Raw genomic sequence first — 13053 nt, forward strand, 5'->3', positions numbered from 1 at the left:
CTAGCCGTCATACGCAGCAGACATTCCATCTTATCTTATCTCTTAGCAAATTCGATTGCGATATCGGATGGCGACCGCAGCGTGGACAATCCCAATCCAAACCCTCATCGGCCTTGAGATTGGCGACGATTTCAACCTGGCTTCGACATCCGCCGCGAGCCCAGGCGATGGTGCTGGTACCGCCTATACCAGCCCGTCCCAAAGCCACAAAAGGAATGCCTCCGTGGCCGGTTTCGACAGCTCCCCAGCGAGCTTCGAGTCACCCGATCACAATGGTGACGAACACATGCGGGATGGCAGGCGGAGACCGGTGAAAAGAGCTTGCAATGAATGTCGACAGCAGAAGGTGAGCCTTGACGCAATGGACTACATGCACACTGCAAGGGCTGCTGGCGGATATCGCATCGTCGCCGAGGCGGTGCCGCCATCTTTCCTGCTGCCCCTCGTAGACTGTGCGTCGAGTCACTGTCGTGGTCCCGTTGGGCAGTCGCAATCCTTTTCCTGTCCTTTGGCGTGTCTCCGCTAATAATGTTGCCATATAGCTGCGATGCGATGTCGTGCAGGAACCTTTTCAAACATGTACCCGCTGCAAGCGACTCAATCTCGATTGCAAAATCGAGGACAATTTCAAGAGGATTGGCAAGAGATCACGAAATGCAGAAATGGAGCGCGAGATCATCGAGCTGCGGAAACAAGTAGCTGCACAACAGCAGACAGCGGGTGTGGCAAATGGGGCTCACACAAGTTCCAGTGCAAACGTGCACGTATCTCCCTCAGCAGACGGGACCTTTACCTCAGATGCCGCCGCTGCGGGATTGCTTGACTTAAGAGGTGGCGGTTCAGGCAGACCTATCTTCAAGCGGCTAGAAGAGGTATGCTTGACCATCGACCGGGCTCAGGAGCTCTTCCAACGTTTCTTCACCTTTCACCACCCCTTTCTCCCTTTCCTCAACCCCGACAGAACTCCGGATGAATATTACGCGCGATCACCTTTGCTGTTTTGGACGATCATTTCAGTGGGCGCGCGGCACTACACGCCAGAGCCCGATCTATTTGCATCTCTGACGGGGCCTGTAATGCGGCTTGTCTGGTCGACCATTGCCGAAGTTCCTCAAAATTATCACGTTGTCAAGGCTCTCATCTTGCTGTGTGCTTGGCCTCTACCTACCAGCAGTACATCGACAGACCCAACCTTCATGCTCTGTGGGATGATGATGCAGATTGCTCTGCAGATCGGCCTACATCGTCCTACTCACGCCCAAGACTTTTCCAAATTTCGGGTAGAACTTAGAGAAGTGGAACTGCAAGATCGAGTGGTGGTTTGGAGCGTTTGCAATATTGTCGCGCAACGAATTTGCACTGCATATGGGCAGCCACCTCTCAGCATCTACGATTGGACTCTCGGACCAAAGCCGATTGAGACAAATCCAAATTACGAACTCCCGGCTCCCGTCTTGAATCGGTTGCTGATAGAAAAATTCGTCGACAAGGTCTCCCGGACGCTCTACATGAATCCAAACGATCCCGTTGGACTTGCGGCTGATGCGGAGCGACCTACCTACGTCTCATTTCTGGCGCACGAGCTGGAGGAGCTTGAGGATAAATTACGCAAGGACACATCACCAATCACAAAGGTATACCTCAAGGCGGCCGCTTTGCATATGAGATTGAGTGCCTTCTTCTCGCCGCCCACGCTGCCTTCATATCGGGTCGATATGTTAAAGCTGTATTATGCCACGACTGATTTCCTCGAGACATGTCTTAGCTTGGAGTCCAACGTCAGCGTCAACCTACCTTCAAGCTACTCGCACGGCTTGTCGTTGTCGCATGCTACGAACTATATATTCCACATGATGCTCGGTGCTGGCTTTTCCCTTCTCAAACTCATGCACAACTTTCTGGGCGAACACGAGCTAGACGCCAAAGGAGCATCTGAACTCCTCTCAAGAACGCTGTGGGCATTGAGAAGCATGAGTGTGGTAGAGAACGATCTCGCGGAGCGCCTATCGGAAGTTCTGGCTCAAGTTTGGAAAAGCGGAAGAGTGCGCGCAGAGCCAGATCGGAACAACATTGGGGAAGGCATTCCCGACGACAGTTTGCAGCTCAAGGTCAAGTGTCGGATGTCCATCTCTGTGGTGTTTGACTCAGTTTGGCAATGGCGACAGAATTTTCATTTCCGTGGTGGGAAACCATCTGACGGTAAGGATGGCCCCTTGTTGTATGCGGTTGGTGCTGACTGGATAATAGTGAGGCAGCGAAATCCTACCCTCGAGCAACCCGACAATCAGATTATCATACCGGCATCAAATATAGGCTCGAAGTCGACGGTAAATGACCCCATGTTGCCCAACTCTACCATCGTTCCTGGCATGGCTGGGATGGCGACTGGTATGGTCGATGATGTAGGCATGGACTTTGGCCAGGCGAGCTACGATGTTTTTGACCCGTTGAATTGGATGCTGGATGGAATCGTGGATTTTCCTTACAACTTCAGTAATGTGCAAGGGAACGAGCTGGCGGGTATGGAGTCACTTGGCGGAGGGATATGAGCTTGCGGGTAATATCCGCTGTCTTCAGAGAGCGCGTTGGTCTGTCTTTGCGGCTACCGCCGACTGGGGGGAATGGAAGGAAGTCAATGGCTTGTATGTTCGACATATAGATATCCCAGATGAATTACGCAGAATCTATTGTCTATTGTTAGATCAGAATCCTGCATGCTGTGCAACACAATTTCATGTACTCCGAATCGGTAGATGCCATTGTACTCCGTACGTACGTCGTACAATCCAAGAAGCAATGTGTACAGAGGTTGTGCGGCGTGGGCTGCCACATGGCGGTTTCAGCCTTTCAGCTCGAACCTGGTCTGGTCCAATCTCGATGCTCCTGGTGCTGCCTTGTGTGTGTTTACGTCAAGTTCGCGTCCAGCGTCACCAGCGTCACTGGGGGACAATCACTGTCAATCAGCCACAGGAGACGCAGCTGGCACAGAAGAAAGATGGCGGAAGCGATAGATGCGCTCTAGATGCGCTCTAGATGCAGCAGATAAACACGGCCAGCGGCGAAGGCCAATCAAGCATGACCAACAAGCATGACGGAAGGACAGTTTGATTGGACGGCGGCCAGCGCTGCCACAGCTGCTTATCTTTTTGTATCTTCAAGGTTTGTCTAAACTGCGCCCAGGATTCGGATGCACGTTGAACGCCCTCCTTCCAGAACGAGGCGGCTTCTCTCCATCTCTTCCAGCTTGGACCTTGGTCGCTTCAAACCCCTCCCCACGCTCGTCCTCCTCGATATGGACAATATACCCTGTGGTAGCTGTGCGATGCAGCAATCCTTGGCTCTCAAGGTGAAGGCGATCTCCGGCCTTGCGCGCGAGTTAGAGAGTGGTTCTCAACCAAAGCAACGTCCACACGCTCTCTCTCTCGCTCTCTCCACCAATGGCTGTTGAGAAGAGCAGTCTTGCTGAAGAAACAAAATCAAGCAATACCTGTTGAGAATAAGCTGGGGATGGCTCGATAGATCAATCCGTGCCCACACCAGGGTCCTGTCGGTCCCGACCGAATCGGTCGAATCAGGTTTGTGCGACGACCAAGTTCGAGAGACCAAGACCCTTATCTCGAAGATCGAACAGTGGGGCTACACGAGGTCGATGGATGCCCGTCGCTTCGATGGCGTCTCAGCGTCTGGAGTGACGGCGCCCTCCATCTCAATCAGGATTCACTCGTGGCAATTGCCGATATCACACCAGATATGCTATACTATATTACTTCATGTTCCCATCGCCTTCTCGAGTGGTCTGATGCTTCGGATCTCCCTTCTTCATCTCATTGCCCATTACTCATTGAGCCTCTGCTCTCTCCCCCATTCTCCGGTCCTGTGTCTTTCCGACCAACGATCCGCAAGGGCCTGACTCTGGCAAAATGACTTCCTACGAGAAGAGCGGCTATGATGTCGAGTACCAGTACCCTGCCACTTCGGGCGAAAAGCACCACTCGGTGCTCCCTCCGGACAACTCAGGCGCCGTCCATGGAGAGTCATTTGTCGTCGGCGACTCCACTTATGCAAAGCTGCAACGTCTTGCCGGACGGTTCCATATCGAACAGCGAGGTATTGAGCGAGTCCCCGAAGATGAACGGACGGACAAGAGCACTTTCAAAGTTGGTACCATGGTATGCTACCTCCCGCTGGTCACTTTACTCGTCAGGCCTTGTTTCTAACTGCCCAAACAGTGGCTTGCTGCCAACATGGTCGTTTCTTCCTTCGCCATTGGTGTCCTCGCTGTTCCCGTCTTTGCCCTCGGCTTTGTCGACTCAGTGCTTACGATTTTCTTCATCAACCTGCTGGGTATTTTGCCGGTCTGCTTTTTCTCCACCTTTGGCCCTCGATTCGGCATGCGCCAGATGATCCTGGGGCGATTCTGGTTCGGATATTACGGAGTCAAAATCCTCGCGGTCTTCAATTGTCTGGCGTGTCTTGGCTGGTCTTCTGTCAATGTCATTGTGGGCGCCCAATTCCTGCGCGCAGTCAACGACAACGTACCACCGGCAGCTGCTATTATCATTCTTGCAGCGGGAACCTTTTTCATCACTTTGTTCGGCTACAAGGTCGTGCACTGGTACGAGATGATCTCCTGGGTTCCGTGCTTCATTATCTTCCTCATCACCTTGGGTGAGTTTGCTCATCGAGGGGACTTCGTCAACATTCCCATGGGTAGTGGCGAAGGCGAGGCAGGGTCTATCTTGTCCTTTGCTGCTTCGATATTCGGGTTCGCCACAGGCTGGGCTTCCTACGCCAGCGACTACACATGCTATCAACCTGTCGACACGCCGCGGACCAAGGTCTTCTTCTACGTCTTCTGCGGGCTTATGTTCCCTCTATGCTTCACCCAGATGCTGGGCGTGGCCATTGCAACGGCGATCCCCACGAACCAAGCGTACGCGGACGCCTACGACAAGAATGCCGTTGGAGGTCTTTTACATGAGGTGCTTGTTCCGCGTTTGGGCGGCTTCGGGGAATTCTGCCTTGTCATTCTGGCTCTTTCGACGCTCGGGAACAACGCACCCAACATCTACTCTCTCACGTTCTCTTTGCAGATCCTTACGCACTATGCGCAAAGAGTCCCGCGGTTCCTTTGGACGCTCGTTGGAACCGTCGTTTACTGCGCCATTGCAATTCCGGGCTTTTACCATTTCGAGTCAGTGCTGGAGAACTTCATGCTGGTCATTGGCTACTGGCTTGCCATCTACGAAGGTATCGCTTTGCCAGAGCACTTCATCTACAAGCGCGGGTTCTCTGGCTATGTCCCGGCGAATTACGATCAGCCGAAAAAGCTGCCTCCGAGCATTGCTGCCCTGAGCGCATTCCTTTTCGGTGTGTTGGGTGCTGCGATGGGGATGGCCCAGGTATGGTACATCGGTCCCATTGGGAAGCTGATTGGAATTGGGTATGGTGGTGATATCGGATTCGAGCTCGCATTTTCGTTTACTTTCGTGACGTATGTGCCGTTCAGATGGTTGGAGAGGAGATATTTCCACCGATAGAAGGTGAATAGGGGATTAAGTAAAATGTCTTCGGGCCTTGATGGGTCAGAACTCAGAAACGGAGAGGGAGCATTTCAATAGAGATGTATATCACATGTCCAGTGAAGCCTATCTGAGACTAGACTGATTAAATGCATTTTATCCGCAATGCATTCTTTTCGTCCACGAATTCTTGACTTTTTTTCCAGCCCCGGTGTGACCCTTGTCTGTAAGAAATTCATCCAATATGGTATTCATATCTCCAGAGAGAATCACCACAGATTCCGTCTCTGGACAGGAGAAAGCAGTATGTCCGTGAAGAGGATGATCATAAATCAAATGTCCCCTCGCAGAAGCTCGAGAGAACTAACTTCTGTGGCTCATTCATATACGTAACCATGTGGCTAACCTCCCGCCTTATGGAGGTAGCACAGGGGCTGGCTGACTTGTTCTGCAGCGGACCGACTTCCTTCTACCAGGGAAAAGACGAGTCTTTGAAGGTTCTGTTTATTGTACCCCGTTTCGAACAGGCAGGGCTGCTCCGGGAGGCTTCATTTTCTCATCCCCAATGTCCGTCCCTTCACTTCAATTCAATGTGCTCACGCTCAATGATCTCCACTGCGCCCTTCTTGTCGTCGCTGCCTACAGCGTCCTCGTCACCAGCATTGATCACCTGCTTTTGGAGGATGTCGTTCTTGACGGCGTGCTTGCCGTCGAAGATGACGCTGACTTCCTCGAGCGTGATCTTGGAGGTCTCGGGATACGTGAAGTACACGACCACCATAGTGAGCAGGATGATGATGTTTATGATGACATAGTATTTCCAGCCGATGTTCTTCAAGGCTACAGGGTTCTATATTATTCAACAGGCGTCGTCAGTCATCTAAAAATCCCAGGGGTGCGGAATTTCCTCTTCCAATCAGACTTGACCTACCAAGTAGTTGAAGCCGGTGATGGTCGCTTGAACAAGCAGGTTCTGGGTGCAGATGAGCTTCGGTCGGATGTCGTAGCTCATGACTTCGACCGTGTATCCGGTCAAGATACCGTTCCAGGTCGTGGCGTAAAAGGCATTGAAGATGAAGATGAATGCAATGACCGCGGGGCCGGCATCCTTGACTCCATCCTGGACGTACAAGGCGCTGCAGATCGTCCACGGCAAGAATCCGCAAAACAGCATGCCGGTCAGGGAGGTCAAGAGCATGGCTCGACGGCCGAATTTGTCAATCACATATGCGCCCCAAAATGCCCATCCCATGTTCCTGCGAGTCATTGTCAGCAACTTTCCTTCGATGCACCGCGTTTTTAAGATACTTGACACTTACCACATTGTAAGGCAGCCATTGATGATAGACTGGTGACGGGGGTTGGTAATGCCGACCCCCTTCAGGATCAAGACGAGGTAATAGCCGATGATGGTCTGCCCGGTGGCCTGGCTAAGAATCGAGCAGGTCACCACAATCCAAGTTCGGTGGCGGTTGCCCGGCGTGCGAACAAGGTCGAGCCAGCTTCTGCTGCCATTCTCCTTCTCGAAAGCCAGGGTTTGCACGATCTCATTATACTCGAAGGTAGCAAGTGGATCGGCCTCATTGCCACCACAGTGCCAGTCAACCAGGGTCTTGAACGCTTCTTCGTTTCGGCCTCGTGAGCAGAGCCAGCGCGGGCTCTCGGGGACCCACCAAGTAAGAGTGACCGAGATCAGAGACGGGAACATCTGAATCAACGAGACACTGCGCCAGCTCCAGTCGCTCTGGATGGAGAGGGTCCCGAGTGTGATCCACGCTGCAATGGTGGCACCTGAGAACTTAAATCAGCAAACGCCAGAAGTTTCGTATCCGCGGAACCCGTACCGAAGTAATATAGGGTGTTGAGCAGCGTTGACAACTGGGCACGGTGGGTCGGGTGCGAAAGCTCGGAGACAAGCATTGGGGCGGCCGTGTATTCGAAACTCAGTCCCAGTCCGATGACACAGCGCGCCACTGCGAACATGGCGATTCCTCGCGCAAAGGATTGTAGAAAGACACCTATGATGATTATGACGGCTCCAGATACAATGGTCAGCTTGCGACCGATCTTCTCGACGAGCCACCACAGAAAGAACTGCGAAATGACGCCGCCGAGGCCCTGCGTCCCATTGAAGATACCAAGCTGAGCGCCCGTCGGGTGGTGGAAGTAGGATTGCTGTCCTCAAAATTAGCAACAGCTAGGCTGATAGCCGGGGAGAAGTCAGGGTTGACAACGACGATGGAACGACTCTCGGACGAAACATACCCAGTAGGTCAAAGTCTGCATTCCGTTCATGATAGAGCCGTCAAGGCCATTTGTGGCCTGCACGATAAGCACCACACAGAGCCAGCCATAGAGCTTTCTGAGATGCTTGTACTTGTACCAGGGCTTGTCCAACAGTTTCTGCACGTCAATGGTTGTGTCTCCTCGCTTCGTCCCGACGACGATGTGGTGCTCCTGGGGAGCCATTTTTGCTTCGGGCAGTGCTCTCAACGGACTTGCAAGAGTAACTGAGAACTAGAAACCGATTCATCTGCTCGAGGGATTCCATCACGTCTATCTTGCGCACATATCAAGCATTCGAGACAGCCCAGTCGACGATCTCCCCCACACTTCGAACTGCCGCGTCCGGAGAGTCTCCGTAGAAGCATTCCGGGGGTTAATTGCAACAGCCTAGGATGTGCTTTGCGGATAGTATTTAGGCTAAAGCGTTCTCTGGGCCCGATTGACGGTACGTGAGAGAACGCGGAATCGTTCATAGGCTCTTCGGTCGAGAGGTCTTTGACTGTTGAGACAACCCTTCGCCATCGGGGATAGACGGGATGGGCCGATGGCGAGAGCAGCCGGGGTTGTGGCGCCTTCTTCGGTGTTAGAGACGCTGTCCCAAAAGTTAAGGCGGGCGGTAAGTGGCTAAAAGACTCGTAGAGTGGCATGAGAAGCTTGTCTGCGATAGATAGAGGCAAAATACCATGCTCGTGTGGAATGCCAGCTCGTCTTGATGACCTGATGGTCGAAGGAAAAGCAGAATGTCCGAGACGCGTGAGCTTGCAGCTGGTGCAATCTGGGGAAATGGGGATTTTGCCCGCTCGACCTCCCTCCGACTAGTAGCCTCGAGCGCTAGCCTCGCTCCACAAAGCTCGTTTCCCCACGCGGAATTATTTCGAGTTGAAAGAGACCTCGGGCCTTGAGGCCCATGGAAAACATCGAGGTTGGAATTTAGCCTGAAGACATGGAATTTGGGTCGAAATCTCCTGATGGACAAGTTGCTAGTCTTCCACTTAGCAGAAGTCTCTTCGGCTATCGCCCTGGGTGGGTGCCAGCAGTAGCCTACCAAGGGGTCTGCAAAAATGTCCAACCAAACGCCAGGGTCGACGTCGCTTGCTGCTTCCTTAGCAGCCAAGGGCTATTCAGCTCGTTTGGAAGCGAGGCGAAAGGCAAAGGGCAGACGGCCACGACCACGTGGGGCGCAGGTATTCAGCCATCCTGCGAGGACCTGGAAACACACATCCTGTCTGATTGCAACAACTTCACCTTGGGGGGCCTCGGTCAGTCATGCCGACTATAGTATTCTGGAGTAAAGACCGATGGCGAGAACTCGGCTCGCATCCCGCATGATCAAGGGAAATACCCAGGCCGCCAGGTGCACGAATCGCATCGCCGCGCTTGATTGTGGGCTGACCCGAAGGCGTGGTCCTTGCATTGGAGAAAAGGGTGGCATGCTGGAGTCTTGCGCAATGCACGGGGGTGTAGGTCTGTTTTCGTATCATTTTAACACAATGGCAGGCGCATCATGTGCTTCAGTCCTTCGACGCTCTAGTTTGTATTTGCTCCTTCTTTATGACAAGCCACCGAGCAAGTCTCTGTTGCGCATCAGCATGGTCCTGTTAGTGGATGCCAAAAAGGTAGAGAGGAGACCTCGAACCCTTGGGGCCATGCTTTCCACTCCTGCCATATTGCCGCCATGACACATTGTGCACAGGAATTTGATGCAGTGGCTCTGCCGAGAAGACGCGACGAAAGCTTCTTCATCGCGAGAATTTCGCAATATTCAGTAAGCTCGGCCTTACAGAGGCAAGGTATACTAACTGATGTGGCTTGCCCGCACACAGTGACGCCGATAATTCCGGCACCACGTCTCGGTAATCTAGCAGGTTAATACCACGCATTCTCAAAGCCATGCCGCCAGTCAAGAGGGACCAGTGCCTGCGTACCTAAATGGTTTACTTGTTGGGTAAATGGGGGCATGTACTCCTGACCTGTCTGGTTTAGGATCAAGCATCAATATAGAGCGAGTCGCTTTGATGTCCGGCGGACGGCGTCGAGCGTCCTTTTCCTGACTCTACCTGTCGAGGCAGTCCAAAGAGGAAGTCACCTGCTCTGAAAATGTCTCTCCGTTTGCTTCCAAGCGAAAACTGTCCGTTGTCAGGATCGAAGTGGTCTTCATGCTGATAGAGTATCATCTTTCTGGAGAGTGGTGATTCTTCGTCTTTATCAATCAGAGGACTAGTGCTATCCCAAGCGTCAGCTATGTGCCGTTCAGCACTCCTCTCTCTCTGCAAAATCCAAAGCTCATGAATACACCTCTTCATTTCCAGCCTGTATCCGCTCGGGTGTTCGTCGGGCTCTTGCAGGGGAATGCCTTGGTAGACGACGGTGGAAGAGGTGGTGTGTCCCCGCTGATTTGGTCGGTGTCAAACATTCTCGCTTTCCCTGATCCTCGAGATCGATACCCCAGTAGACAAGCTGAATTTTGGTGGAGACATCACACATTAAAACCCTTCGAACTACCACTTTCGAGAGTATATCCAGTGCTACCGACCGAGTAAGTCCCTTGACAAAGGTGACGCACAGTACACTACCTCAGTGTCGATTCATCACCACACAAAGCAACGGAGAGGAGGATTTTGCACGCTGATCGGATCACGAATCACGAGCACTGAGGACGCGTTTCAATAATAAACTTGGGAATTAATATGGTTGGAGTCGATGAGTCCTTGCTCGGGGACATCGGCTGCGCAATGATTGGTTGAACCGTCCACCAGCAATTGAGGCTGCGGACCCTCAATCGGTACAGATTATCTGGCATCACAACGCCAGGGAAACAAATTCCTCTCACCTGTTTTCGCCTTTACACTGCAAACCGAGTGGTTCATAAGCTGTCTCTTGGAGGCAAGGCCTTTTTGCCACTTCCCGACTCTATCTCCCGTCCACCCGACCTTGCCAATATCACGCCCACCGCCAGTAAAGATGGACTTCGAAAGCCTGAAGAACCAGGTTAGCAATTTGACCCTTTACGACATCAAAGCCGGTGTCCGCAAGGTTCAGAATGGTATGTCGATCTCCTTGCGTGCTAGGAGAGATGTTGACGTTTACGAAGCCGTCATGAACTTGACCGAGATGGAGGCCAAGGTGAGCCGCTTCTCCCCTGAACCAGTTCTTCGACATGGGTCTGACTCTCTCATCAGGTCCGAGAAGCTACAAACGGAGACCCATGGGGAGCATCTGCGAGTCTCATGCAGGAAATCGCCCAAGGCACACACAACTAGTCAGCCGCGCACCCCTGCACTTTGGACTCACAAGCTGACTGCCCCAGCCAACAACTGAACGAAATCATGCCTATGATCTACAAACGATTTACAGACAAGACTGCGGAAGAGTGGAGGCAAATATACAAGGTACGGGCCTAGAATTACGTCGAATGATCAGCGTGCTCACGCCGGAGCAGGCCTTGCAACTCCTCGAGTTTCTCTGCAAAAATGGCTCGGAGCGAGTCATCGACGATGCTCGATCACACCTATCCCTCCTCCGAATGCTCCGCCAGTTCCATTATATCGACCCAAACGGCAAAGACCAGGGTGTAAATGTCCGCAACCGTTCTGCGGAGTTGGTGAAACTACTGAGTGATGTTGATACAATCAGATCGGAGCGGAAGAAAGCGCGCGCAAACCGACACAAATACGGAGGAGTAGAAGGCGGAATGGGAATGGGTGGCGGCTTCTCCAGTGGTAGTCGATATGGTGGCTTTGGCAGCGAGACTGGTGGATTTGGAGGCTACCAGGGCGAGGTCTACGGCGACGGTGGAGGCTTTGGTGGTCGCGACACCGACACCGACTATTCGGGCACTCAGCGTCGTGGTGAACAATTTGAGGAATACGACGAGGCAGACGACTTCGAGACCACAAGACCGACAAGAAGCACCACCACACGTACAACGGCACCAACAACGACCACAAAACGAGATCCGCCTAAGCCGAAAGAACCGGAGCAAGATCTCTTTGATTTCGGCGACGAACAGACTGCGACGAATCAGTCGAACAGCAAGGCACCAGCAGCTCAGTCAAGCGGCTTGGATGATTTTGGTGGCTTACAGAGCAGCACAGCAAACGATGACGACGATTTTGATGACTTTCAATCTGCGACCAGTCCGGCGGCGACACAGCCTGTGGCGAATCCCTTAGCTGGTATTGCTCCTCCACCGACCACCTCAACTACGACCTCGGCCACACAGTTTGCGGCTCCAAAGCCAGTGGCTCCTGGACAGACTGCTGGTTTCAACAACATTTTCTCAACTGCATCTCCAGCGCCATCGGCGACTTCCTCAGTAATGTCGCCAACTGCGTCAACATTTTCACCTCCACCGGCGCAAAAGCCTGCTCAGCCTTTACAACCTACTGGATTCAGATCTTCTGGACCGAACTATTTTACTTCCGTCCCCATGTCGACAAGCTCGCAACCGACTGCTACATCGACTTCGTCAACGCCTTTTGGCGGAGCGACTCCCTCATACACGTCCTCCACTTCTGCAGCATCACTCGGCAAACCTGCATCGAAACCAGTCGCGGGTAAAGGTGGGGATGCTTTCGGAGACCTCTGGAGCAGCGCAAGTAGCAAAGCAGGAGTCAAAGGCACCACTGGACCGCAGAAGGGACCAGATCTAGCGAGCATGGCTAAGGCAAAAAGCCAAGCGGGGATTTGGGGAGCGGCATCAGCCGCGAGCTCGACGACACAAAGGCCTACTGCCTCGGGACAACCCAAACCCAGCACACCTTTGGGTAATGGCCTGGATGATTTGCTTGGGTAGACGAAATATGAGGAAGTGCTTGAATTGCCTCGGACACGAAAAGAAAATGTTTACAGCTTGATCAGCAGACCCTTGGAAGATTTGCATAGATCGGGAAGATAATTATTCGCTTGTTTGATGCAGCGTCCCATAATGATTCTGGCAGATTCATAATGTTTGTAGACCAATTTTCGGGTTCGCGCAACGCGAGATCCGAGACCTCTGCCACAATCGAGGTGTCTCGCATGTCTTCCCGGTACCTAGGTAGCTAAGCCCCGGTCTGACGAACGAGGTCTATACGCGAGGCGGGTCGGCGGGTTAGAAATATTTGCGGGCAGGAAGACCAATGACGAGGGTGGGAGCCATTGCGAGTGTGAGAGGATTGAGGAAGGGCCGGAGTCCTATCCAATCCTTTAATGGGTGTCGCCTAGGCGGCAAATGCGAATTGGGAAGTGTGTGAGATGATAATGG

General features: G+C 52.7%; 4 protein-coding genes across 4 annotated transcripts; 3 read left to right on the top strand and 1 right to left on the bottom strand.

Annotated features, from left to right (window-relative positions):
• Positions 1-67: 67 nt before the first annotated feature.
• Positions 68-2549, top strand: Z520_12210 (uncharacterized protein; the record flags this gene model as incomplete). The annotated part of the gene is made up of 3 exons (XM_016782697.1): positions 68-445; positions 543-2199; positions 2248-2549. 3 exons carry the CDS (start codon positions 68-70, stop codon positions 2547-2549), a joined length of 2337 nt encoding a protein of 778 aa, XP_016626179.1.
• Positions 2550-3920: 1371 nt separating this feature from the next.
• Positions 3921-5540, top strand: Z520_12211 (uncharacterized protein; the record flags this gene model as incomplete). The annotated part of the gene is made up of 2 exons (XM_016782698.1): positions 3921-4169; positions 4230-5540. 2 exons carry the CDS (start codon positions 3921-3923, stop codon positions 5538-5540), a joined length of 1560 nt encoding a protein of 519 aa, XP_016626180.1.
• Positions 5541-6099: 559 nt separating this feature from the next.
• On the bottom strand, positions 6100-7991 carry Z520_12212 (uncharacterized protein; the record flags this gene model as incomplete). Its single annotated transcript, XM_016782699.1, has 5 exons — positions 6100-6372; positions 6454-6778; positions 6842-7313; positions 7367-7697; positions 7788-7991. The coding sequence occupies 5 exons, from the start codon at positions 7989-7991 to the stop codon at positions 6100-6102; spliced, it is 1605 nt and encodes a 534-aa protein (XP_016626181.1).
• A 2778-nt stretch (positions 7992-10769) lies between these two features.
• On the top strand, positions 10770-12603 carry Z520_12213 (uncharacterized protein; the record flags this gene model as incomplete). The annotated part of the gene is made up of 5 exons (XM_016782700.1): positions 10770-10851; positions 10900-10931; positions 10988-11067; positions 11116-11197; positions 11248-12603. 5 exons carry the CDS (start codon positions 10770-10772, stop codon positions 12601-12603), a joined length of 1632 nt encoding a protein of 543 aa, XP_016626182.1.
• Positions 12604-13053: the final 450 nt, after the last annotated feature.

This window comes from Fonsecaea multimorphosa (genome assembly GCF_000836435.1).
Source record: "Fonsecaea multimorphosa CBS 102226 unplaced genomic scaffold supercont1.50, whole genome shotgun sequence".
Lineage (NCBI taxonomy): Eukaryota > Fungi > Ascomycota > Eurotiomycetes > Chaetothyriales > Herpotrichiellaceae > Fonsecaea > Fonsecaea multimorphosa.